Source organism: Athene cunicularia (assembly GCF_003259725.1).
Source record: "Athene cunicularia isolate RWA chromosome 1 unlocalized genomic scaffold, athCun1 chr1_part2, whole genome shotgun sequence".
Lineage (NCBI taxonomy): Eukaryota > Metazoa > Chordata > Aves > Strigiformes > Strigidae > Athene > Athene cunicularia.
Window position 1 is genome coordinate 28999491 of NW_020799092.1, and position 25851 is coordinate 29025341.

At 46.0% G+C, this 25851-nt stretch overlaps 3 protein-coding genes across 6 annotated transcripts; 2 read left to right on the plus strand and 1 right to left on the minus strand.

Moving 5' to 3' along the window:
- The first annotated feature begins 208 nt into the window (after positions 1-208).
- On the plus strand, positions 209-4037 carry LOC113487324 (lactosylceramide 4-alpha-galactosyltransferase-like). The gene is given in 2 exon segments (XM_026861846.1): positions 209-226; positions 229-4037. Coding segments are annotated over 2 exon segments (1152 nt in total). The 3' UTR covers positions 1363-4037.
- A 1941-nt stretch (positions 4038-5978) lies between these two features.
- Positions 5979-15322, plus strand: LOC113487299 (lactosylceramide 4-alpha-galactosyltransferase-like). 4 transcript variants are annotated; one of them, XM_026861821.1, is made up of 2 exons: positions 5979-6039; positions 13335-15322. In XM_026861821.1, exons 1-2 carry the CDS (start codon positions 5998-6000, stop codon positions 14469-14471), a joined length of 1179 nt encoding a protein of 392 aa, XP_026717622.1. In that variant the 5' UTR covers positions 5979-5997; the 3' UTR covers positions 14472-15322. The 4 variants fall into 4 exon arrangements, 2 of the variants coding, with proteins under 2 accessions (XP_026717622.1, XP_026717630.1); XR_003399765.1 differs by lacking the exons at positions 5979-6039; positions 13335-15322 and adding exons at positions 7636-8231; positions 8685-9012; XR_003399766.1 differs by lacking the exons at positions 5979-6039; positions 13335-15322 and adding exons at positions 7636-8231; positions 8688-9012.
- Positions 15323-15766: 444 nt separating this feature from the next.
- Positions 15767-25851, minus strand: LOC113487335 (poly(U)-specific endoribonuclease-like). The gene is made up of 7 exons (XM_026861857.1): positions 25747-25851; positions 20968-21067; positions 18951-19062; positions 17623-17744; positions 17423-17535; positions 16706-16859; positions 15767-16288 (listed from the first exon to the last, which is right to left on the minus strand). The coding sequence occupies exons 1-7, from the start codon at positions 25755-25757 to the stop codon at positions 16031-16033; spliced, it is 870 nt and encodes a 289-aa protein (XP_026717658.1). The 5' UTR covers positions 25758-25851; the 3' UTR covers positions 15767-16030.

The window sequence follows — 25851 nt, forward strand, 5'->3', positions numbered from 1 at the left end:
GTTTGGGGAAGGCTGTCAGGTGGTTTCCTCTGGAGAAATGAACACCTTGGGCACAGCTGTCCCACAGGGTCCCATGGCAGCGTGGAGAAGCCAGGATGCTTTTTTTTAAAGATGACCCAAAGGTGTAATTCTGGCATGAAGGAGAGTTCAGCATGTGGCTCTGCCATAGCGCTGTCCTGAGGCTCGTGGTCTGTTGCCTTCCCTGTCAATGTCTTTTTCTTCTTTCCTCCCCTTCAGATCACGACGGTTGTCTTGGGAGAGCAGGCTCTGACAGGAATGAGAAGGCTCAGGATGCCCAGCTGCCTGCTAAAACTGACCAGGGTGGTGCTGAGCCACAAGCTCAGGGCTCTGTTTATCCTCGCCTTTAAGTTCATGTCCTTTGCCTCCATCATGTTGTACTGGAGAATCACGAAGGACACTAAGGGCAGAGGCCAGGTCTACAGCTTGCCTGTTGAAATCCGCTGTGCTCACTCTGTGCCTTCTCCCCTTGCTGTTGCTGGTGGCTCCCCTCCTTCCCCAGGGGATGTGTTTTTTGTGGAGACCTCGGAGCGGACGAACCCGAGTTACCTCTTCGCGTGCTCTGTGGAGTCAGCGGCCCGGGCACACCCTGGGACAAGGGTCGTGGTGCTCATGAAAGGTTTGGCAAATGGTAACACCTCGCTACCCAACCACTGGGCCTTCTCCTTGCTGAGCTGCTTCCCCAACGTGGAAGTCCGGCCCCTGGACTTGCGGGAGCTTTTCTCTGGAACACCTCTAGCAAAGTGGTACCTGCAGGCTCAGCAGCGCTGGGAGCCTTATTTCTTACCTGTCCTGTCCGACGCCTGCAGAATTGCCATCATGTGGAAATTTGGTGGCATCTACCTGGACACAGACTTCATTGTGCTCAAGAACTTAAAGAACCTCACCAATGTGCTTGGTACCCAGTCCAAGTACGTACTGAACGGGGCCTTTCTGTCCTTTAAGCCCAAACACAAGTTCATGGAGCTCTGCATGAAGGACTTTGTGGAGAACTACAACAGCTGGATCTGGGGCCACCAGGGCCCACAGCTCCTAACACGTGTCTTCAAGAAGTGGTGCTCCATCAGGAGCCTTCGGAGCAGCACGAGCTGCAAAGGAGTGAGTGCTCTGCCCCGTGAGGCTTTTTATCCCATTCGGTGGCAGGACTGGAAGAAATACTTTGAAGTGGTCAGCTCCTCAGAGCTTCACCACCTCTTTAATAACACCTACGCAGTGCACGTGTGGAACAAGAAGAGCCAAGGTACAAGGCTAGAGATCACGTCGCAGGCTTTGCTGGCTCAGCTGCATTCTCACTTCTGCCCTGCCACTTACGATTTCATGAAGAAGGACTCTGAACGGCAGTGACTGGAGGGTCAGCTAAGAGATGTTGCCCAGGAGCCCACAACTCTCCAGCCATTCCATCACAAGTGAACCTTCTTTTGAAGTGAAGTGGTGAGAGTTGAAGATAAACCCCTTTGTGGGGTGTAGGTGGAGACTGTAGCTTCAGCCAAGGTCTGTGCAGCTCTTTGTCTTGACTTTGCCTACCAGCAACACCCTGTTTCTCTGCAGGACCCTCCTCTGCTCTGCTTGGTCAGGCAGAGAAATCTCAGGAGGGGAGCAGGGGCTGGGCTGCTTGTGGCAGCCTCCATCAGCCTTGCAGAGGAGTGAGGCCCTTTTCTACGACTGTAAACCTGGAAGAGGCCTTTATAGAAATGCGTATCCCATTGCCTGATCTGGAGGACTTCTGAAGTGCAGTCCGCAAAGCAGTGAGAGGATGGGAGAACAAGGAACAGGAACTGAGGAGGAAGTTAAGGATGTGCTAGACAAGGTGTCCTGAGAAAAATGTAGAGGAAAACAGAGTAGAAAGAAGGGGCTAAAGCGACTTATTTGTCTTTTCATTCCCTCCTCTTCAGAAGCCTTTGGTGGAGGGGACTTCCTCATGTCTGGTTTGAGCAGGAGGCAGGATGCTGCAGTCTGTTTGATGTCATAGACCATAGAAAACATGGAAATATGGTGTGAATCAGAACATGAGCACCTGAGGCCAGCTCATCATTTAGGAGTTCTGGTGCAGCAATGATTTATTTTGTAGTAGTGGCAAATTAACACCCTGCAATGAGCAGGAGAGCTCATCCAAATCACACCTTAAATTGCACCTGATGCAGGAAAAGCTTGTGTCTTTTACACTGGGTTTGTCTCTAACAAAATTTCCATTAATTGTGTCTAAGATGCACCAGCTCTTTCAGCACTTGGATGGATCCTAAAGGAATGATATTTCCAAGTATTTCAAGGGTTAGAGAGCTTGGTAGGGAATGTGTACTGTCTAAATTTAAGTCCATTTATGAGTCATTTGTGGTGGACCTCTTCAAGTAGCCTGGAGTACTCCTGTAATTCACTGTTCAGGAGTACAAATCTCTCCTGGGAAGTCTTGAGGAGGACAGTGGAAAACTTTACTCTTCTCCCTGAGCATCTTCCTGAATTGCAGTGGAGAATATTAATGTATCTCTCACAAGGTGCTGTTGTGCCTCTGAGGGTTCCCACCACAGAGACGAGTTTGTTGGACAAACTGCTGGAGAAAACTTGTCCCTTGCCTTGATAGCCAAAAGGACGTGTTGATGCTCTTACAGTTCTTGTCAGAAAGTAATGAAGAGAGAGCAGTGAGAAACAAGAATAAGGCCAAGACCATCAGCATCATTCCATCTGGTCCCCACCACGTTCCAAAGGGGATTGCTGAGGCAGTGAGCTTGGCGCTGTGATAGGGGTAATGCAGATGAGGGGATGGCCAGTGCTCTGCTCTCCTACACTACTAAGATTATGGTCTCATTGTAAAATCTTTCCTGCCTCCCATGTGCCTCCGTTTCTTATGCCTAGGAACAGCAGTGGGGTGGTCCAGTGACCCCTCTGATGACCATGAGTCAGTCAGATCTTCAGTGTCACCTGGCCCCAAAGCGACAGCTCCTTCACGTGGTGCTTCCTGCGAGTTCTCAGAGTGTGACTCAGATGATTTCTAGATCTGCACCTGGCTGAGGCCTCTTCTGTTTCCCAGGTCAGCCCTAAGCAATGTGAAGTTCGCTCAGTTCAGTCAAGGCAGTGGTCAAAAATGTAAAAGACTGTGCATGCAGCTTCTCTGTCTCAGGTTTATTTGTCCCTTCTTTGATGAAAAAAATGAGAAAGACAAATTACCCATCATTCACAAACACTTGCCTGTCCCTCAGGGACATGGCTGTGCATGAGAGCTTGAGGAGGGCATGCACTTTTTTTTTTAAATGCTGCTTTGCCCAGGGCTGATCGAAGGCCAGAGCTGCTTGGATTGAAAGCTGCCCGCCTGTGAGTTGGGCAGGCGGGAGGTCTGTGCACCAGTAGCTGCTCTGCAGTGAAGAAGGTGCTGGAAACACCCCTCTGGTGGTGAGCACCATGTGTGTATGTGGGTAGTGCTGCCCCTTTTTCTGCCCAGCTTGACAGTGTATCCTGGAGGCGTTCAGGATTCTGAATGTCTGCAGCCTTCCCAATGTTAAACATCTTTAAGAACAAAGACTCTGTAGGGAAACAGCAGATCTTTGTGACTGTAGAAGCATTCCTCAGTGTGCTGAGCGGTATGAACAGATGCTGTTCCTGCTCCCTGTTCTTGCTGTCGCTACTCTGTGGGGTTTTTTTCACTGCTTTCTTTAGAAGCAGTTGCAAAACTGTCAGCCCTGGCCTAGTGTGTGGTCAATGAGGCGTGGTTTCTCCTTCTACTGGTCCCTTCTGTTTTGTGTCATTTGGGCTACTCAGCAGGGATCTTGGTGAGCCAGGAACCCCAGGGATGGTAAAATGGGGAACATAAATTTGTAACAGGGGACTCTACTGTGGCAATACCATTAGCTGACTGTGGGAGTGTTTGGCACCCACTGCAATGAATATCTGGCTTGATGTATTGCTGCTTATTGTAGGAAAGTGCCTTTTTTGGATAAATGGGGTGTGTTTTTTGTTTTTTTCTCTCTTTTTTTCCCCCTGTAGAGTCAACGTTCTGAGGTTTGATAAGGAGAGAATCAAACCAAAGCAGCCTTTGGCCTTTTTCCCTTTGTCTTGAGAAAGAAAAATAAATAGTTTTTGCTATTACTTTTCTCTGCCATGATGTTCTATTTTATTCTGCGAGGCGTTAGTGGTGGGTCTGAACAATCTGTTAATTATTGTGTCCTGATGTGACTCACTAAAATGACAAGAGTGGAATGAAGATGAGACAAGTTGAGCATAAGCACACGTGGAAAGAAGGCTCTGCGGACCGTGACTGCCTGCCATCTTTGGGATCCCAGCGGGGGAAGAGAGGAATGCACAGTGTGTGGTACTGATTCCCAGTCCAACCAGGTATCGCCCCATACTTCATGATCTCCAGTCTACCTGAAGGTCTGGATGTTATGGAATAGGAAACTCCATGAGAAATGTTGTTGCCTTTTCCCTGGGTGAGGGGCTACAGCCTCCGTTAGTAGTGACAGCGTCTGTACTCTTGTAGTCCTAAAAGTGGAAGGCCTGTGTGTGCTGCAGCCATTCATCTTCCCACCTGCCTTTCAGAGCCTCATCTAAATAACCTGGGATCCAGGGGAGTGTTTTGAGAAGCTGTGGAAGGACTGGTGGGGTCTGCTTCGCAGTGGGGTTTTATTGTGACTCCTTGAGTCAAGAGCCAGGGTAGCAGTTTTCCCTTGAGATGTAAATTAGTTGTCTGTGCTTTTTTCCTCCTGTGGACGAGGAGCTGGCCAGGAGCCAGCAGCGTTTCCCTGCAGCAGAGGTGCCCGCAGCCAAGGGAGGCAAATCCCCCAGCGCAGCCAGGACGCCACTGGAGCTGGCCCTGGCTCCGCACCCGCTCGGGGGTCAGTGCGGGCCCCAGCTGCCCCCGAGCCCGCTCAGCAAGCAGCAGCTCCGCGGCCCTGGCTGGCAGCACCCAGGCCCAGGACCTCGGCAGGATGTCTCCCATGAATTCAGGTGTCACCGTTCTCAGTACCGCTGCCGCTGGGTGCAGGCTGATGCTGTCCAAGAACAAACCAGCTCCTGCTGGCTCTTCTCTACAACTGGCAAAGCCTCTGAGCGAGGTCACTTCACTGAAACTGAGCGTCCCTGCTTCTTTGGAAGCTGTTACAGCTCTGTCTTAATTCAGTCAACACATTTCCTACTCTGTCAAACTGTAATATCATTACTGACCATTTTCCACTGATCTTAGACTACTGCTAATTTTATTTAGGAAGACTGAAGCTGAGTTGAAGCTTAATGATGTTGCCATGCCTGGCTATGTGATCTTCTGTTTGTGGCCATTACTTATGTACCACATTGGTTCTCTCTGCTGCAAATAACAGAGTCTGTTTATTTTTTTCTAGATAACTTCAGTGAGATGCCATCACATCTATGGCAACTTTCTGTACAGTAATTTGGGAATCGCAGCTATAAACCCTGCCATATCACTTCTCTCCATAATCCGTTTATCTTTTGCAGAAACTTGCTAATGTCATCTTCCTCCTCTTTGCTGTGGCTTGCTCTTAATTCTTCTTACCCTGTGGAGTGTCTGTCCAGCACTGCAATACAGTGATACGAGTGGATATTTTTACTGTTCTTTATTTCAGGAGAAAACTTAGTTCTAAAAAGCGTGTAAGTGGAATTCGATATTGCAGGGTGCACCCTGGGGAGCTGCAGTTGTGATTAAGTACCAACGATGCAGTTAAGAGACAGGTGCCTTAAGTGTCCTCTGTCTGCAGCTGCAGTACTTATGCCTCGGTCCAATGTTCCCGTTACAATATTTGCTCTCATCTCACCTGAAATACTCGCACATGCTTGGTCTGTCATTCTCTCTAGAGTCAGAAGGAGGAGCTCTAAAGCTGTTGCTAAAATGCTAAATTCTAATTCCCCCGAATACTGGGGTAATTAGCGGGTGGATTCATCCCTGTTTGGTACTGCTCTGCTTTTCTCTGCCTGACAGGCTGATAGTCACCCGCTGAATGCTGGTATTGTCAAATCTTACCTCTTCTGCTCTTGTTGGCAATGATAAATCTGGAGAAAATTGAGATCTTCAGCTGTTTCCTGGTGGGTCCCCTGACTCCTGTCAGGCTGCTTGTCATCAGTGATACTGTTCAACACTCCTAGCAGCTACCTGGGTACGCAGCAGCACTTTGCTGGACCTTTTTTCCCTCTGCTTTTGTTACTGAATTTCTAGCAAATTTACACACCCCCTCCAGTGTTTTTCTGTTCATATGTCCACATAGGGGACATCGCTAAACTCAAGAACACTTGATTCGTTCTCCTGAAGACATCTGGGATTTGTGCAATTGCTTCTTCCAAGGCTGATCAAAGCTATGTTGCCATCTTGCTACTTGATGTACCATAAATGTAGCTTTTAAATAGTTTAATGGCATAAGGTAGTTGAAATTGCACTAAAATTATGCAACAAAGACAAGCGAGGATAAAACAAAGACAGAAAGGAAAGTATGGCACAGTGTACTTCCATTTAGCCTGTGGAGCTAGATTTGGGTGTTCATGACATATTCTGGCCAATCTCAGCTGCATGAGATTCTCCAGCCCAGCCCCAGTCCCAGTTCCTCTAGCACTGAGTCCTTTGCTTCCCCAGCAGCACCTTCCCTAAACCCAGAAGGCTATTTTTAATGCACAGAACTGCAGGAATGACAGCTGAATTGGCCATGAGAGGGCGCAGCTTTTGCTTTAAAATGTTGCTATGCAAGGGACTGTCCAAAGCGTTTTGCTCAGTTTAAGATACTAAACCATATCTAACCAGTCTCTCTCGTAAAGCTGTATTTAAGCATGTTGTACCATCATCCAGTTTTGGTTGTTTCCATTTTGTGCTGTGTGGTTCTGCTACCAAGGAAGATACCAGTGAAGCACATTCACAGTCAAGCAGAGCAGGAAACGCCTTTGCTCAGGGCAGGGTGCTGCAGCACCCCTCGGGCACCAAGAGTAGATACATGCACATGCTGATCCAGCAGCATCAGGTGGGTTGAAGTCCTTGCACGGTGGAGTTACAATATCATCTATGACAGCAGCCCTTTGTTCCCTTCATACTACATATGATCCTTTTTGTGATTGGAACAAGGGAAAATCACTATCCTTTAAAGGTCAGCCTTCACCTTGTGCAGGAAGGTGTCTCCGTTTTACAGTTTTTGTTTGGACCGGGTTTTTTGGTTTTGTGTGCATATTTCCAGCCCTGCATTGGTTAGCTGGACTTTTAAATTTGGTAAGCAAGGTTGTGAAAATTATATGTAGTATTTCAGTATTTTGCAAATCATACACGATCAGAAAATACGCCTTTAGCAGGTTTCTTGCTCTGTTGAAGAAATTCTTGTGGTATGTGCATATCTAACCAGTCCTTGTCACACTCTGAGAGTCTTGGCATCTGCCTGTTCCCGCACTGCCACGAGAAGTCTTGCATTCCTCTCTTTGGAGTACTGAACACATCTGTACTGCTGCAGTGCGTGCAAGGATTTGGGGCAGGGAGGGTGGTCTGGGGAGCTGTAGAGCCATAAGCCTGACTTATTGCAGGCAACTGAGTAGAAACTGCTGTAAACCCTGAACTTGGTGGCTGTGTGGATAAAGATGGTATTTTATGAAGGTGTCAGCATTCCCCCATAAGGGAAGGTCAGTCACCAGAGAGCACAGGAACAAGGGGAAGCTGTCATAAAAGGAGGGATACCTGAATCTGGCAAAGTCATTCAGCGAAGTATCTGACATGAGAGGGAGTATTTCCAAATGAGTAAATCAGTTGTTTGAGAGAGTGTGTGTACAACGGAACATTCAGAACTGAAGTCTTGGGTGGGAGGAGGCAGCTCTTGTGAAGATCTGAGCTCTGTTGTGGCAGCCACCCAAGCAGCATGAGCACAGGGAATTCTGAGGAAAGGAGTAGGAAACAGAACAGCAACCGGTTTCCTGCTGCAGTGCAAAGCTTAACGCATAGTGATAATGGGGTTTCAATTTCCTTCTTTTTTTTAATTTTCTTTTTTTTTTTTTCCTGATTAATTCCTAATTAGATGGGTTCTTCACAGCACAGCTGCATGACCCTTATATCAGCAACTGTATTAGCTGAACATATGAGGTCACATCCTCTTGGTCTGTGTGTTTTTTTCCAAGTGCTTAGACTGCGTTATTCACATTTCTCTTCAGAAAAAGCGCTAGGCCACGGAGTTAGAGGTACTCTTAGAGACACTAATCTCTTGAAAATCTTGTCCAGCAGAGCAGTGACTTCTGTGATAGCTTGAAAGCAGGGACAGGTGAGTAGTATTTTCAGTTTCTGTGCGATGGCACTTGCAATTTTAGAGGAAGAGAGAGAGCTAGATTTCCTGTGTTTGTTTTGTGAAATAAATGGACTGGCTAATGCAGAATCCAAAATGTCCTCTTACGCGCTACAAAAGCAGAAATGTATTTCTAAATATATCGAAGTGCTGTTGCAGTAGAAGTTCCACCTCTTACTAAAAATATGCATGTAACCTTGAAGTTTGCTCACAGTTAGATTTCAGCTGTGCTTTTCCTGCCTTCTCTACCGCAAAGGCTCTGTCCCCTCAAGCCTGTACCTGCTTTCTCTTCTACAGTTTACCAAGCTAAAAATGATTTACAGGATTGAACCAGCTCTGGTGTGAAGGGAGGGGGAAATAGGTATGTAAAAAACAGAGTGAGGTTTTTTGCTGTCTATAACGCTGACAGCACATGCTGGCATTTCTCTGCAGCAGCAGAAAATGTTCTGGGAACCCAGAGCTGATGATTTGTGTCTTGGCTACCTCTCTGTCCTCCAAGCCACAGTGCCTAGTGGGGAGCAGTGTTCCATGCTGTTGCATTTGGAAACCTCGCAGTGCAGATGAGAAGTCTTTTTCTGGCTACACAGGGAGTTTAGTGTGTGACCCCGTCACAGTAACCAGGGGTGAATGACAAATGGGATTTGTGCCGGCTGAGTTTTCTGTCCTGTCTGTTTGGTTACAGCTGTTTTAATTAAAAGCTTTTGTTGTTTCCTGAAGCTCTCTGTTCTAGAGCGTGGGGATTTGGATTTGGAGATGGAGCAGAGGGAGGCAGGTGTCATGGTCCACTCGGTGGACTCATGATGGTTCGTTTGCTACAATCTTGAAAGTGCAAAATTAAGGTGACCAACACCAAAGGGGATAGCAGTAATTAAACAGTGAAACTTGGTTGTGTTGCCACTGAAGTGGCACGTGATAGAGATCGATGAAAGACAGGAAAAAGGTAAAGTTAAGTTTTAGAGAGAGACAGGAGAGAGGTTATAGCTACAACCGCTGATCTCATGACATCCTAACAGTCCCGGGTCCAGCTGATGCTGCGTCGTCAATCGTCGTGGTCCTTGGTGGGGAAGCTTCCCATTCTCGTTGTCCAGAAGTCATCCTTTTATTCTCAGTAACACACCTTGTTCCACCTCCGCCTCAGGGGTCTCTGCCCTTCTCGAGCGAGGCCATCACCATGCGCAGGGGGGAACGTCTGAGGCGTGGTCAGTCTTGGAGGCGGGCAGCCTTCCACCAGGAGGGGTGTTTTGGTATTATTATAAAGCAAAGTTCGTCTAAGGTTTATGACTTCATCAATGTTACGGCAACAGTTGTGATCCACCTTTTCTGACAGTGGCTATGAGATGATCTCTAACAGCTCTGGCTGGGCCCAGGTACCAAACAATAGCGCAGCACTCTCTGTACTGCACGGCTCCGGCACTGCAGAACAGCCCAGCACCGCCTGCACCGCACAGTCAGCGCTCAGGGGAACAGCCCAGCACTCGCTGTGCCACACAGCTCTGCATTCACCACATTCTGCTCCAGGGATCGGCAAGGCCAAGCAGGCCGTTGTCAGGTACCTCACTGTCCATGTCCCTGATGACAATGTTGACACAATGCTGGTCTTCTGACTGACTCTTACACCACTCTGTGGCTCAACATGGTCATCAGGATGTCAGGACCGTTGGTGGTAGCCTAGTAAAGAAGAGGAAGAAGAAAAGGAAAAGAGAGGGGGGAGAAGATAGAAAGGAAACTACAGTGATCAAACTATTTACAAAAGTTAAATTTACATAGCAATTACAATCAAAGCTGTTTATATAAAAGAAGAATTAATGGGGTTTTAAAACATCAATTGATTTTGGGATATCCACATTGAATGAGACATCAAACATATTGTGTGTGTTCAAGACAGACATCAAGCGTGTTAACCGCTTCATCATTCTCCAGGCTATGATGTACAATACTGCTGATAAAGCCAAACTGATCAAAGCCAATATCAAGAGAACCACAGTGGGGTGACACAATTTATTCAGGATGCCTGTAGCAGTAGGCGACGATGGGAAAAGTGTGTCCCATGTCCCATCATCTGTGTTCTGCAATCTTTTGCACTCTTTCCAAAACTCAACTGTTCATCACAATGTGGAAGAAATACATTATTAAGGTTTTCTGTCTGTTTTCCCTAATTTTTTCCAAAATCTCAACCAAATCCTTGTGTTGAAGTAACGGCTTTACTAAAGTGAGATTCATTCCAATGGGTGTAGGCAGGAATTCATGCATTAACGTGTAATTGGATTGCAAAAGTTGGTGAGATATGACCGGGGCTGAATAGGAAAAGTCACATCCGATAATCTTAGTCCCCTCCGGTTAAAGATACACACCACACATACTCTGTTTCGGATTCTTTCGGAAGGCGCCCAGATTCTCTTTTCATTGTGGCCAATTCAGGGGGAGTATATGGTATCTCTTTAGTTGTAATTTGTGGGTCGTTATCCTCATCCTTTATATAAGCATATTCTGCTTTAATCAAAGGTCTCACTCGGGGGTTCTCCCTGAAGTGTTTCCTTGCTTCCTTTAGTTCCTTTTGGGGATATATCTGACTTATTTGCTGAATACCTGTCTCTTCCATCTTCATTTCTATCTCACTCAATAATTCAGCAGACTTTGAAAAGTCTTCTCTTAAGGCATCTTTTAGACAGCGATTTTCTTCCTCCTTTTCCTCTTTCTGCTCTTTGAACAAGGACACTGCTCTCTCTTTCTCTGCTAACTGCTCTACCTTTTCTGCTAACTGCTCTTCTAGGTTGGAGTTTGTTTTTTGCCAAAGTTGTACCAAATTTTCAAGGGATTCTATGATTTGTTTTTCATGCCTATGCTGCTTATAGCGGTCTTCAGTTGCTGCGACCAGGCTGGCTCCTAGAGCTGCACAGATTATCGCTTTGCCTTTACCTGATCATAATCTAGCCTCATTATGTATGGAAGTCACTCGGTCTGTTACACTCTGCAAATTTGCCCAATTGTCTCGAGCCCGCTTTTCCCCAGGTGGGGAGGGTTGAGCTCCAAACTTTGCCAAGAGTGCACAGACTGAGTCAAGATTTTTTACTAATGAGGAGTTTTGATAACCATCCTTTTCAGTCATTCTTATTATGAAAGGGCCAGACTCACTTCAGGGAGGTTAAACTGAGTTACACCACACGCAACAGCTGCTGCGTCGCCCTTCTCTTCCCCGAGTGGCTGAAGGGACCAAAATCTACCATGGGGAGTCAAAACTTAGTTACACACCTCGGCTTGTCCCTTTAACTTCCCTGAGTAGTCGACCTCATCTGTTGAGGGCAGTTCCCCCTGTTGCACTAAGAGATCCTTGCACTTGATCCTGATAGACAGAGCCCTCAAGTCGGGTTTGGGGTGCAGTATACTGAGGCATGTGTGGTGTGTGGGAATCTCGAGTCGCCCCTCCTTGCTTTCTGGACACCTCTCACCCTTTCGGGTGTGGGGCCAGGTGCAGCTGGAACAAAACACTCTTCCCGTGTTACAGACCACACACAACCTGCACCCCCCTGTCTCTCGGGATCCTGCCCGTGATGCCAGTTTAATGGTACCAGGAGTGGGGTTGGAAAGGACCTTTAAGATGATCAAGTCCAACTGCAAACCTCACACTGCCAAGTCCACCACTACACCCTGTCCCTGAGCACCAGGTCCACATGTCTGAAATACCTCTGGGGATGGGGACTCCACCACTTCCCTGGGCAGAGTGTCCAAGGCTTGATAACCCTTTCAGTGAAGACATTTTTCCCACTATCCAATGTAAACCTCCCCTGGCACAACTTGAGGCTGTTTTCTCTTGTCCTAAATGCCATCATCTTCCTCGTTGCTTCTTCATGTGCTTTTGTGCATCGACCTTTGGGGCCCCAGTGGTGGGCCTAGGAGGTGCTGTTCTGCTGCCCCTCACTTTAAGGGGAGGCAAGGGCAGAAATACTGATGCTAATGCTGAGAATGCAGCTAGAATTACTTCTCTTTTTGTTGCTACCTTGTTAATAAACTTTTCCTCTCCATTCCTCTGTTTTGCCGGAGGAAGAGAGGAAGTAACAGTAGGGTGGAGAGGGGTTTGCATATCCATCACCAGGTGACTCCCCTGGCAGAGCTGAGCGGGTCACAGCCAGTCTGGCCTTTGCATCCTGGGTCAGTGACGTTTGGGTTAGTCAGCACCATCTACCAGAGGAGGTAGAAGTGAGTACTTGGCAGAGGAGCAGGGTTGGGAAGCAGCCTTGAAACATTCTTTACCTAGGCAGTTCTTGTCCTTATCATCTGCATCTGCCTCCAAAGCTGCCTTGTATCAATTCCCCTCCCATTCTCCATCTGTTCTACTATGCTGCAGTGCCATGAAGAGCTCACCAAGCTCTCTCTAGGGGTGGGTGGTTGGTTTCAAAAGCAACAACTGCTGGTTCAACAGCCTGGGAGATAGAGGCCTCTTGAGAGGAACTGATGACAGCACTGAGGTTTTAGTATTGCGCTTGGTTTTGGGGAAGGACAGGTTGTGTATCAGGAGAAAAAACTGTTATTGTGAGTAAAATCAGGGCAGCAGTTTCAGGAAATGTCTGTTGACAGAGCTCCAGGAGTATTCATAAGCAGTATTCCTATTTCCTTGTCCTACGTTTTTTTGTATGTCTTGTGCAGAATGACCTGACATTCTGGACAGTGATAGATAAGGTCTCTAATGCTGTTCCCAGAGTTTGTTGTGCACCACCACGAAGGAATGCCATTTGTGTGTCAAGTGCTGCATATACTTCCAAGTGACAAGCTATGACAACTTATATAGACAATATACATGGACAGAATTGAGGATTAGTCATGGTTTGTGATACACAGAAAGGAGACTCTTGTCATTATTCTGTGTTTGGAAGAGGGGGATGCAAAGATGGGCAGTAGTTTCTGATGTGGGATCGGAGAGCCCTGTGACAGCAGGGAGAAGCCAGGAGACTCTCTCAGACGTAACCAAAAGGTGTAATTTAAGCTTGCTACCCTGAAGGAGTGTTCAGCTCTGCTGTGGCACTGTCCTGAGGCTTCTGGTCTGCTGCCTTGCCTGTCAGTTTGTTTTTTTTCTTTCCTCCCCTTCAGATCACGACAGTTGTCCAGGGAGAGCAGGCTCTGACAGAGATGAGACTGTCCAGGATGCCCAGCTGCCTGCTAAAACCGAACATGGTGCTGCTGAGCCACAGGCTTGGGGCTCTGTTTATCCTCACCGTTTCATTTGTGTTCTTTGCCTCTGTCATGTTCTACTGGAGAACTGGGCAGGATGCTGAGGGCCAGCTCTACAACTTCTCTACACAAAGCAGGTATGAACAGGTTTTGCCTTCCCTTCCCCCTCCTGCTGCCCGTGGCTCCCCTCCTTCCCTAGGGGATGTGCTTTTTGTGGAGACCTCGGAGCGGATGAACCCGAGTTACCTCTTCGTGTGCTCTGTGGAGTCAGCGGCCCGGGCACACCCTGGGACAAGGGTAGTGGTGCTCATGAAAGGTTTGGCAAATGGTAACACCTCGCTACCCAACCACTGGGCCTTCTCCTTGCTGAGCTCCTTCCCCAACGTGGAATTCCAGCCCCTGGACTTGCGGGAGCTTTTCTCTGGAACACCTCTGGCAAAGTGGTACCTGCAGGCTCAGCAGCGCTGGGAGCCTTATTTCTTACCTGTCCTGTCCGACGCCTGCAGAATTGCCATCATGTGGAAATTTGGTGGCATCTACCTGGATACAGACTTCATTGTGCTCAAGAACTTAAAGAACCTCACCAATGCCCTCGGTATGCAGTCTCAGGATGTACTGAACGGGGCCTTTCTGTCCTTTAAGCCCAAACACAAGTTCATGGAGCTCTGCATACAGGACTTTGTGGATAATTACAAAGGCTGGGTCTGGGCACACCAGGGCCCACACCTCCTAACACGTGTCTTCAGGAAGTGGTGCTCCATCAGTAACATCCAGAAACCTATGAGCTGCAAAGGAGTGAGTGCTCTTCCCCAAGAAGCCTTTTATCCCTTTTGCTGGGAGGACTGGCATAAGTTATTTGAAGCCATCAGCTCCTCGGAGCTTCACAGGCTCCTTAAAAACACCTATGCAGTGCACGTGTGGAACAAACTGAGCCATGGGACAAGGCTAGAGATCACGTCGCAGGCTTTGCTGGCTCAGCTCTATTCTCAGTTCTGCCCTGCCACATCTGTGAAGATGAAGAACGACTCTGACACGCGGTCAAGGCCTGCAGCCTGACCTGCGGCCCCGGGCGGCAGGGAGCGCCTTTCACCTTCCATGGACCCAGTGTCTAGCCCTCGGAGCAGGTATTCTGTGTGACAGATCAGTGATTTTGTACCACTTCTGGTAACTGCCTCACATCCTACGTGCTTCAAATATACACCAGAGCCTGTGTTCAGACTCTTGCGATCCTTCAGCAGCCCATGAGGCTGCAGGGAAGGTAAACCTGTTCATCATCGGTTGTTCCTCTTTGCTGTTCTCTCAAGTGCTCCATCTGTGTATCAGGTCTGAAAGGCCTCTCCTGTTGTTTCAACAGCTGTAGGCATCCTTGGTTTGCTCTCTGTAACATTGCTAACTCTGTAAATAAATGCTAGCCGGGTGCCATAGGCCACGGGTTACTGGAGCTTAGGACCAAATTCCCTGGGTGGTGAAGTGTATGAAAATTGCTGTAAGAAACGTAAAACATTTTAAATCTCTGTGTGGCTCAGTGTACAGTTTTTCTTTCTTTCCAAAAGTACTTTATTTCAAATGATCTTTTCTACTGTTTTACATTCCACAGTAACAGGCTGAGTTTTATGGTCATTTTCAGGAAGAAAAAAGCAGTTGTGTTACAGGTGTGAGTAAAGATCCTTGTTTGGTTAAAGAAATGCTTGTGAGATGTGCATATCTAACCAGACTTTGTCACACTCTCAGAGGGTCTCAGCATCTGCCTGTTTCTGCATTGGTATGAGGAGGAAAAGCATTACGTTCCCTTCATTGTGCAAGAACAGGGGCAGACGTGCCCGTATCAGCAGGAGGACCAGGGACCAGGTCCAGGACTAGGACCAGTGTCCCCAGAGACGTCTCCTAACTGTCACTGGGGCTGTAGTCAGTGGGTGCTGCAGGGCCTTTCTTCTAACCCTAATGCAGGTTACCCAGGCGGGTAAGTGGCGGCGGGCGTCGCTGCCTGCGATGGAGCGCAGGGGCCTGTGCCACGGGGTTGTAAAGTTAGGTGAGAGAAAGCCGACTGTGGCTTCTAGCAAACCTGGGGCCACAGACCTGCTGTTGGTCTGATGGCCATTCTCACATCTGAATGTGTGTCCAGGGCTCTGTAATTGTCAAAATGCATTCGAAATTAACCCCTTACGGAATGAGGCGAGCAGAAAAAACAGTACTGTAGAGCTATTTGTGCTAAATCAAGGTTCTTATCTGGAAGGCAAAGTGTAAGCAGTGTATGGTTATTACTCTTTCAGGTATGCAGTAAGTAACAAATAAGAGAATTATGTATATCAATTTTAATATGGCTTTTCCCTAACTTCCATTGTCTGCTGAGAAGTACAGTGTTTTCATGCACAAAGGAGGGCTGATGAAAGTTTGATCCAGCCCCTAATATGAGCAGCAGTATGTTTCAAAGTTTGTCAGACACTGAGCCACAGCACACAAGTGATCAAGCACTCTGGTGCAGACCAAAAGCGAGCGAGTCATCAATTTTTACTGAAAACCAGTTGTATAAAACAATACACCAGTTTACTCTGCCATCTGGTCCCATGTCCCCCCTCTCCCCTCCCAAAAAGAAACGTTGTCTGATAACTCTAATACTAGTCTTCACCACTGGTGCTGAGGAGTACTGGATATGCTGTTCCAATGTGGTGCCCATGGCGGCAAACAACCATCTGTAGCTCATATTCCTCTATCTTCACTGTTTCACGGGTGACTCTTTCTTCAGACAGCAGGAAAATGACGGTGTAAAGGGAAAATTCGAACTCTGGGCTGACACCAATAAAGGTGCTTCCAATTGGCTTGACTGAGCCCTTCCAGCTGAACTGGATGCTCAAAACGTGGTCATCTTTTTCAGGCTGAAAGCATAAACAAAACCATAGAACAGTCCCCAGCACAGCTGTGACCAGACAGATACAATTTCCAACTCCAGATTTCTGAGAGCACTGCAAGATTCAGTCATCATCCCGTGCCAGGCTGCTACAGCTGGAGCACAGCCCTTTCCCTGTCCTCTGGAGCATCCATGGTCATTTATCTCAGTTAAGCTTCAGCAGCATTGCGATTCTGTAAACACTGGCACTAATTTTTTAAATAGCTTTTGCAAAATAATAGACTAGACTTGAGGGCAGTATTTCTTTTGCTTACATACACGTGGGCAAATTAGGTTCAAAACATTTGAGCCTGTGATTGCATCATTGTGCCTTGATTCATTACTGCAGCTTTTATCTCTGGATACATTTGTCTTTTATTTGCAAAGGCACCCTGCTTGTTCTTACCCTGGATTTGTTCTTCCGAGTGACATAGCCCTTGTAGTCAATTTGGTTGCGCTTTTCCTGAAGGTAAAATTGCACCCAGTTGTGCAAACCTAAGATCTGTTTACCACGCCGTGTTTCTCCAACAAAAACATGTTCAAAACCACAAGAATCAGGTCTGTAATAAACCAAAGAATAATATTTAGGGTTTTTTGTGTTTAAATAGTTCAAATTAGAGGATGTAAAAGGCAAGAAGATGCACATGCTCCTTAGGTTGATTCATGAGCAGTTTTTTTATTTGTCTGGATTTTTTGGGTTTTCTTTCTTAATTTGCACAAAACTTGCAGTGAAATCCAGCCATGAAGGTTGCTAGTAAATGCTACAGATGCATCACTGCTGCTTATCCAGATCTTAGCAAGGCTTCTGACACTGTCTCCTGTGACAGACTCAGACAAACTCATGAATTAGAAAAGGGGATGAGGTGGGCAGAGGATGAATATCTGCGGCTGAAGGCCTGTGATGAGGGACACAAAGTGCAGGTGGAGGCAGTTCACCAGTGCTGCACCCCAGGAGTCAGTACTGTCTGTAACACGGTCTGCGTGGGAGCAATGAGCACCTGACTTAGGCTGTAAGACTCTGAGGGCATCTTCCAGTCCTGGGTGCAACAGATGGCACTCGGGCTTATATTTACCTAAATAGGGATAGGGTAGGGATTATCAGTGCCACATCCATCAAACATACCTGTCTCCTTCTTTCCTGGCATAGAGCTGGAACCAGATGTCATAAAGCTGGTACTTGAAATCGGCAAGGTTGGGCTTGGCTAGGTTTTTTTTAACCAGATATTCATGAGCTAGCTGAAGAATAGAAAGCCAAGATACATATACACAGTTTACTTTTTAATTCAGCATTTTCAGTGACTAAACAAGATCTGTGTTACTCACTTTCATGACTTCTGTTGCTAGGATAGCATCAAGAAAACAGTTGTTTTCAACTATTTCTTCTGGAGTCACTACTTCTGCTACACCAGTTGATGTCTCATAGTTGTCCAGTAAGGAAATAAAGGCTGCAGAAAAAGAGAAACTTTCCGCATGTTCATACTGATGAACAGGCCCTACACCTAATCATACCTGTGATCCAGCCATTAGAGTGCCATTTTTTAAAAAAGATGCCACATAATATGCCTTGACAGTCCATAGAGAAAGACATTCCTTTGTAAGTCAGATTTCATTCTCAGGTGCACTGTTGGGTGTAAGTCTAGAGGTGACTCAAGGTCAGACCACTGCTCTACTTCTTTTTACAATAAGTAGCTCGCTACTGGGCTTCCTTACGGAACCAGGTGCTGAGGCAGGAATGACATACCAAAACAAATCCTATCTGACCACCAAATTACAGGTATAGGCTTTGTGAACATGAGCTATGGTAGCAGAAGGATTTATGGGCATTACTTCAGTAGAGGAATAATACAGCATAAACCTACGTGAGATGGCTTGGGCTTGGGCCTGAGCGTGTGGCCAGTGAGCAGATGGGTTTATTTTCTCCTTGGCATCCTTTTTTGCCACTTGCTCCCTCCCATCACTTCATCTACTTGTGCTCTGACACTCAGTGGACTCTGGGGGCTGATTCAACACACCAAGTTGGTAGAAAAATACTTGAGGTCAAAACCCGAAGTCATTTCCTGACAGGTTAGTGAGCTGAAGGGACCTAGTATAGAGTTCAGTGGGTACTGGAGCTGCCCTCACTGCACAGGATTGTGGGGCTCAGATTGGAGTGGGGGGAGCACAGAAAAACGGTGCTGCCTATTATGCTGGCTCTTTGATCAGCTTAATGTGACTCTGTCTGGGGAAAAGAAAAATCAGGGAAGGAAATGTACATTCACAGACATGCCTGAAGTATAGCCCCCATCAGAAATGCAGAAGTAGCTGTGGACCTAGTGCTATCTGAAGGGACTAGAGACTGTGAGCAATGGAGGAAAGATGACTTTGGTGTCTTTTTCAGTGTGTGGAATAACTCAAAGCAATGACAAGAGGCTCATCCATTTTGCTTTGTAGTAGAAGAACCACAGAGAAAGGCAGATTTTGGCTAAAGTACCAAAGGATGTTCCGGCTGAGGCTGCAGGCAACCTCCATGCAAATGTAGAAACTGCCTTCAAATGACGGGGATGATGATCCTCACCACCATCCAAATTATATACGGTGTTTTATTTTAGGCGAACATATGAAAACCAACACAGATTCTTCATGTCATTTCCACCATTAACAAAAAGTCTCACTTGCAAAAGTTTTTATGCTCTTCAGGCGTTCTTCATTTATGCTGTGAAACAGATGTCTGGCTGCGCTGTCCTGGACAGCACTGTCACCTCGCTGAGCAGCACCTGCTTTTCCCTAGGAGAAACACCAGAGTGAAACAGTGACAGAAGTAAGATGTCCTTAGGCAAGACAGTGCCTGCCTTTGTAATAAAACAAAAACCATAATGCCATCAGGATTCTTTGTTAGGAATGGCCCTCCTACAAAACAAGAGAAGACATTACAGAAGAACTGCCAGCATAAAGAAAAAAAGGTGTAATCTCTGACACTGTAGGAGCCTGGAAGTTCTCTGTTGACTCATTTTCAGAGATGACTGTGATAGTTCAGTTCTGATCGATAACCATCTGTGCTACTGTGCTATAATATATGCATCACAAAGGATAAAGAGAAGTAATACAGAGCCAAGGCTCCCTCTCACCACAAATACACAGAAAAGAGATTTGGGCACCTTCCTTCTCTGGTCATTTGTAACCCACAGACCCACTGCATATAGTTTATGAGGCCATGCAGTGCAGTGGAGGGGTTGCTTCTCTCCTGAGTTCCTGCTCCCCAAGCTAGCCAGTGTAATTCTCCTCTCCTCCATGATAATGCAGCAATCCAAGTCCTGAGCAGGCTCCTCAGGCGCAGCCTTTGTTTTCTGACCTAACGACTGCAGCCCCAGCGCCAGGGGTGCCGAGATAGTTCTGTGCAGCTCCATCAGCTTTGGACTGGTTCATCCTGGTGCTCTGGAGTTTTCAAGGACTGGTTGGCCACGTTTAAGGGAATTTTAATCAATGTTACCAATCAGCACATCCAAAATAGAAAGGAGGCTTTCCTGATAATTTTCAAATTTCTGTTCCAAAAAGGGCATTCTCAAGGAAAGAGGAGAAAAGGTGAGTAGCAGTTTGTTAACATGGGCAAGGGGTAACTAGAGCCTTGTTCTGAGAAATGGAGAGACCATATGGGAGATGTTTTCCCCACACACATTTTGGCCTGAAGTAGGTACCCCTTTTCAAGTTTGTCAGCAATGGAAAATTGTATCTTATAATATGAAGCAACATTGAAATAATGTGTTTGAGCACTTGTGTGAGAACAGAATTGGATACTGAATATTCAGTGGCCTGCTGCAATTTGTGGCCAAAACCCGTGGCCATGTTTGCACTACACTGAGCTGGCAAGGAGTGAAATGCCTGCTCATCAAATCTGATACCCACTCTCCCTCACAGTTCCCTGGGGCTGGTAGCAGCCACCCTGAAACCCTCCTCACCCACACCTCTGTGCTACTCCACACTCTTCGGGAGACACCCAGGAATTCCTCAAGTTCCTTCCTTATTCCTCCAAGAATGACTTGGGACCTATCTTGCCTTCCCTCTCACTGAAGGTCACCCAGACCATACGTGCAAGAAGCCATGCACACAGAAACGTCCAGGGTGGAGGGGACCTCAGGACATCTCTAGTCCTGCTCAGAGTACGGTCAGCACTGAATTCAGACCATATTGCGCAGAGTGTCATCTCGTTGGGTCTTGAAAACCTCCAGAGATGGAAATTTCAGAGCTTCTCTTGGCATTCTATCCTGGTTGTATTTGTCCTTGTGAAATTCATGATGTTCCTTCCTTAGGCTACTCCTCCAGCCTGCCTGGGTCCAGCTGAAGAGAAGCCCTGCACTTACCAACTTTATCACCACAGTTTGCTGTCACCTGCAAAACTGGAAAGGTTGCACTCTACCTCCTCCTCCAGGTCACTGATAAAGATATTAAATGTTATAGGACCCCAGACAGACGCCTGAGAGACTGCACTTGTAACCAGCGCCCAGGTAGTGTGGACCATTAATGTGTTCTCTGCACTGTTCCTTCTCCAAGTGATTCTTCATCATGAGGAGGTCCTGCCTCTGCCATTAGTGAAGATGACAAAGCACAGGCAACTGTTTTATCAAAAGGCAGTTGACACCTCTTCCTATAGTACCATGCTGCCCTTAATTCTCATGTGACTTAGCAACTGGTTACCTGCAAATCAATGGTGTAGTCCTTCCCAGGCACAAGGCGGTTAACATCCATATCCCACATCTCACTGAACAGTTTAGAAAGTTCATGATTTAAGGCCTTCCTGTCAATAAATCCAGAAAAAACGCACATTAGAAAAGACGCATGCGGTTATTTCAGCAAGTCACTTCTAGAGTCTTGCGTGTCACTCTATGTGCTGGCTCCAGGCTTGTCAGCAAGAGAGCTTTCTCTTCTCCCCACGCCCTTCTGCCAGGGCTGCTCTCAAACCAGACAGCTTACGGTTCATGTTCCTATCTAAAGACTGCAGGTGACCTGTAAGGAAACTTGAGCCTTCCCTAAGGTTATTCTAGCATATATTTTAACAAAGTTCTTGTTAATAAGCCTCCCTGTGGTTTTCCTTGCACTGAAGTAAAAATGAAGACTGTGGTGTTTCATTCAGGAGGATTCTGTGTACAAACCAGGGGCAAGCTGGAGATCATTACCAGTGTGCAGCAACAGTGCACAACAAAACAGGAAGCAACGAATTCTCTCTATGACGCTTTTCTAGCAATACTCGTATAGACTCTTCCTACCTTTTTTCCTGCAAGACTCCACACTAAAGATGCTTTCCTTCACCCACACGTGTGGTTATCCTAGCATAACATTAGGGTGACAAAGACGCTAAAGACTAAGACTCTAAACACAGCGTCTGCATACAATACAATTCCTGATGCACTGATCTCTGATGCACATACAAACCTCTCCAGGCTGATCCTTTCCTCGTTTCAGTGGAATTCTGTCCTGCATAACAGTGTACAGTTTTCAGAAATCTATCAATAAGATTTAGGAAGGGTTGTTATTGTGCTGAACCACCCAAAGGTAGCTGCAGTTTCAAGGGCATTATGTCCACACTAACACATAAAGTCAAGACAAAGAACGGAGCAGAGAAGAAAGGGAAGTGGATTAATCTTTAAATGACTGACAGCTGAATTAATCCGTTACAAACCAGCACATGCATCAAAGCCCAGAGAAGAACCGCTTGATAATTTTGCATTTCTCCTCCAAAGCAGATGTTCTCAAGAAAAGAAAAAGAAGTGTAGAAATTTGTCAACAATAGGCATTTATTTGAAATAGCCATTTGGGCGACTAGCCGTGATTTTAACAACTGGTTCTCCTAGACTGCACCTCCAAGCCCAACTCTGAGCCTCCTAACTGATAAGACATCTTCTGTTCTGGCCAGGATGGAGATATTCGCTGCATCCTCCTGCCAGTGGCAAACTCCATGCTCTTTAACAGAGAGAGGGAACAAATATTGTGATAAGGTCACAGTCTTCTGACGTGGCAGCCTTGATGTGAGGCAGCTTGAGACTCAGGAAGAGCAAAAAGTGAGCCAGGTGGGCACCTGCCCCATCGTTGCCAGGGAGGTAATAGAAGTCACAGCAGAAAAGAGCATTAACCAAATAGTTGGAGAATAGTCTAGAAGCAGTACAGTAGAATTTTATGTGCCTTCTCCTGTCCTGGACTGCACCTCGTGGTTGGATCAGAAACTGCTGGTCTAAGATCCGTATTGAAAGAAACAGAAAGTAGCCAACTGCCTGGAGAACTGAGACTTTTTTTTTCCCATTCTTAAGCAATCCTTTTTCTCCGGAACTGCCCGTATAACTGTCAGATGGAACTTATACAGCCTATACTCCTATAGCCTAAGATTAAAATCCTGACACACATAAGCAATCTGTACCTAACTCCTTGAGAGCTTGTTTCCCAAAGGAATTCTCTGAGTTAAGAGCCAAAAGCAGCCAGTTTATAGTAATGCACCAGAGGACATGCTGCAGCAGGTGAAGAGCATAAAGAACATGTATGATATTTATATTATACACAGCATTAGAGTGGGGAAAGCAACCTCCTACAGATGGGCAGGGCAGACAACCGTGACTCTTGGCTGCCACACCTCAGTCCGCCTGCGACTGGCAATCCGAGACATCAGGTACCTCAGTAACGCTGGAGGCACTGACATTGTTTTTGCTCGGACTCTGTGACGCTCTGAGGTCGTTGTTGATGGGAAATCTACAAGATCACTGGCATTTGCACCTGGGCTTGAATGGGTGTCAATACCCGAACGGAGGAAAAGGACTAAAAATTCTGGTATATGGGAGCCAAAGGCTACACTTGTGGCTAGGGTTAAAGGTGGATACAGAGGAATAATTTTTGCTTGGAAGAAGTACTGGCATGGATCTCACACTGGAGCAGAAGGAGGCTCCTATCACAGAGGAGCTGTATTCAGCCCGTGCCCAAATCCCAGGCTCTGCTTATACAGAGAGCGTGGCTTGTGGCGCCGCATCATCGACACTGGCTGTGCAGCCCAAAGGAGACACCTGCTCCACTTTGCGGGGGGTTAGCCTCATGGCACATCACAGAAGCCACCAACAGCAGCATTTTTATTTATTTGCAGCAGTACCCCCACATTCCGTCCAGAGTCTTAAGAAGAGCAATTCCTTCTCAGAAGGGCTTGCAAACCAACACTAACCAGGAAATTGTTCATCTCACCAGCTCAGCTCAAGTCCCAAGAACAGGATCAGCACATTCACAGAACAGTAACAGAGATGTTTTTCAAATTTAAAGTCTTCATTCATTTTACCTTGAACTGACCTAATTTTATTGGATCACTTTTCTCCTGAGTTCTGGACCCTCCTGCTGCCTGCTCCCCTGCATCAGCTTACCCCATCTGTTTGAGTACTGCCATATTATCTTTAATACAGTTTTTACTCTGGAAGTAACTACCAGTGACAGATAGGCATCTGCTGTCTGTTGAACATCCAAGATATGTGAAATGTTAGGGGGGGATGTCAGCTTATTTTAAATTTTTTTTTCCATATATATAGTATTTTATATACATATATTTTAGTATGTATGTATTTGGGTAAAAGTCACCTATACAGGAAATCTGTCATCCCTTCAGTACCTACTCCTTGCTCTTGGTCTGCTCTTGACAGATTTGTCCTGTGTTTATAAAGCACTGCAGGGCCCTGTTTGATCTTTCCTCCTCTAGAAATGTTATGGAATATCGCATGAGCTCATGGAGGCAAGCTCAAGGTGTCTACTCAGGAGAGGGTTACAGCAGGAGCATACCTACAGATTTCAATCTTCATATTTATTCAATAAATCTACTAAATATTCCTGAATCCAGAAAATGTGTCCCAATACTTTAAATCACTTAATTCTATAAAAGAAAAGCATTTTCTCTCCTTGTTCTCTGCTGGGCGCTACCACAATATCATCATAGACTTTTCCTCTTCTTTTTGTTTTTCTTTTAGTTTCCAAACAGAGCAGAACACCTGTACACACTGCAACTGAAGATCGGGATAAAGAAGAATATATCCCTGCCAAAGCAAAGAACTTGTCTCGCAACATACATAGTCATCTTGTAAAAACTCTTTCTGGACAGCATTTCTTTAGAAAAGGTCCATAAACTTAGCTTACACATACGAGGTGAGACAACTTCAAAGAGAAGAAGCCCAACACCTTCATGCAAATCCATGACACACAGCATTTAGGTAGGGTTTCCCTGAAAAAGAGTACTGTGTATCTATGCTCTGGTTTCCAATACAATTGCAGGTATGACTCAGAACAGAGATTTTTATCATTAATTCTCAATTGTGTCCCTGTGGTGAAATCTCTCAGTTGTTAGATTTGTGCTTTCACATAGAATAAATTATTTCTGTGCAAGAAGTCTGGCCAATTGGATTTTGTCCAGTTGGAGTCTTGGTTGTGTCTGCTTGCGCAAAGCACCACCCCAATACTGATGCTTAGTCTGCACTTGTAAGAGCTGAGAGAACCTTTGGGGGAGGCTCTTTGCGATAGTAACTCCAATGCACCAGCAGTGTAGCTAGAGGAAAAGCATCTAACATCTCCATCTTATCATAGCTTTCAAGTGAAACACTGACATGATGTGTCTGTTTTTTCCAAGTGATTTTCTTGTATGAAACCTTCATTCTATCCAAAACAATGCTTCAAGAAGTCTTTTATATTGCTATAAATCAGAAATGACTCAAGACATGAAGAGAATTAAAGTGTCAGTGGTGAATCATATGAGCAAGTCAACAGTGTCAAAGCAAGAAAAACATGTATTGCAAATGGGTCACATGGAGCCCTGCAAAAAAGTTTTGATTGAACATATTCTTTAAATTTACCTTCAGAGATCCTTTGAACAACATTCTATTTTAAAAAGTCTTTAATCTAGGCATAGAGAAGAAAAGCATTTGGAAAGCCTGATGAGCAGCCATTTACAAGAATTGTCCAATCATTTTAAAAAATTGGTTCAAATATTGTGAAATACATATAGCAGCTTATCTGGTTAACAGAAGATACAAACAATTCTCTCTATTTCCCTCTTACGGCAGTGTGTATGTCTTTTACTGGTTTAAAGCTAGTATTTGAAATACCAAAGGGTAAATAAGACAGGCTTTGTAGGTGGAATGGAAAGTGCATTGTCAAGGGACAAGCATAAGAGCAGGCAGTTACTCAGCAAATACTCTGTCAAGGTCCTGGGCTGACAGGTGATGATTGGAGAACCGATTCTACGCTATCAGCTGTGTTTAAGCAAAATCTGATCTTAGTACCTTGTTTTAGCTAAAACAGCTTACGATTCAGTTGTCGTACCAACTTTTTACATTGAGTTAGTAAAACAAACAGAACAGAAACAGGAAGCAGGGTTCTTGCAGTGCTGCATTTCACCTAACTCCCAGATGAATATATCCATCCCCGCTGCCCTTTGCGTTAGAGAGAATTGGTATAATTTTCTCTTACCCATTAGCCATGCCAGGAAGAAGTTTTCTCTTAGCAAATACACTGAGCAGGGATAAGGCAACCTGAAGCCCAGCAATCCTCCTGGTAGTCCAAGGCACAGAGGTG

Coding starts and splice junctions, on each gene's coding strand:
- LOC113487299 (XM_026861821.1), top strand. CDS start 5,998: ATGATAAATCTGGAGAAAATTGAGATCTTCAGCTGTTTCCTG. Junction 6,040..13,334: donor AGATCTTCAGCTGTTTCCTG/GTGGGTCCCCTG, acceptor CCTCCCCTTCAG/ATCACGACAGTTGTCCAGGG.
- LOC113487335 (XM_026861857.1), bottom strand. Junction 16,860..17,422: donor GCCAGGAAAGAAGGAGACAG/GTATGTTTGATG, acceptor GGTTTATTACAG/ACCTGATTCTTGTGGTTTTG. Junction 16,289..16,705: donor CTCGGAAGAACAAATCCAGG/GTAAGAACAAGC, acceptor TTATGCTTTCAG/CCTGAAAAAGATGACCACGT.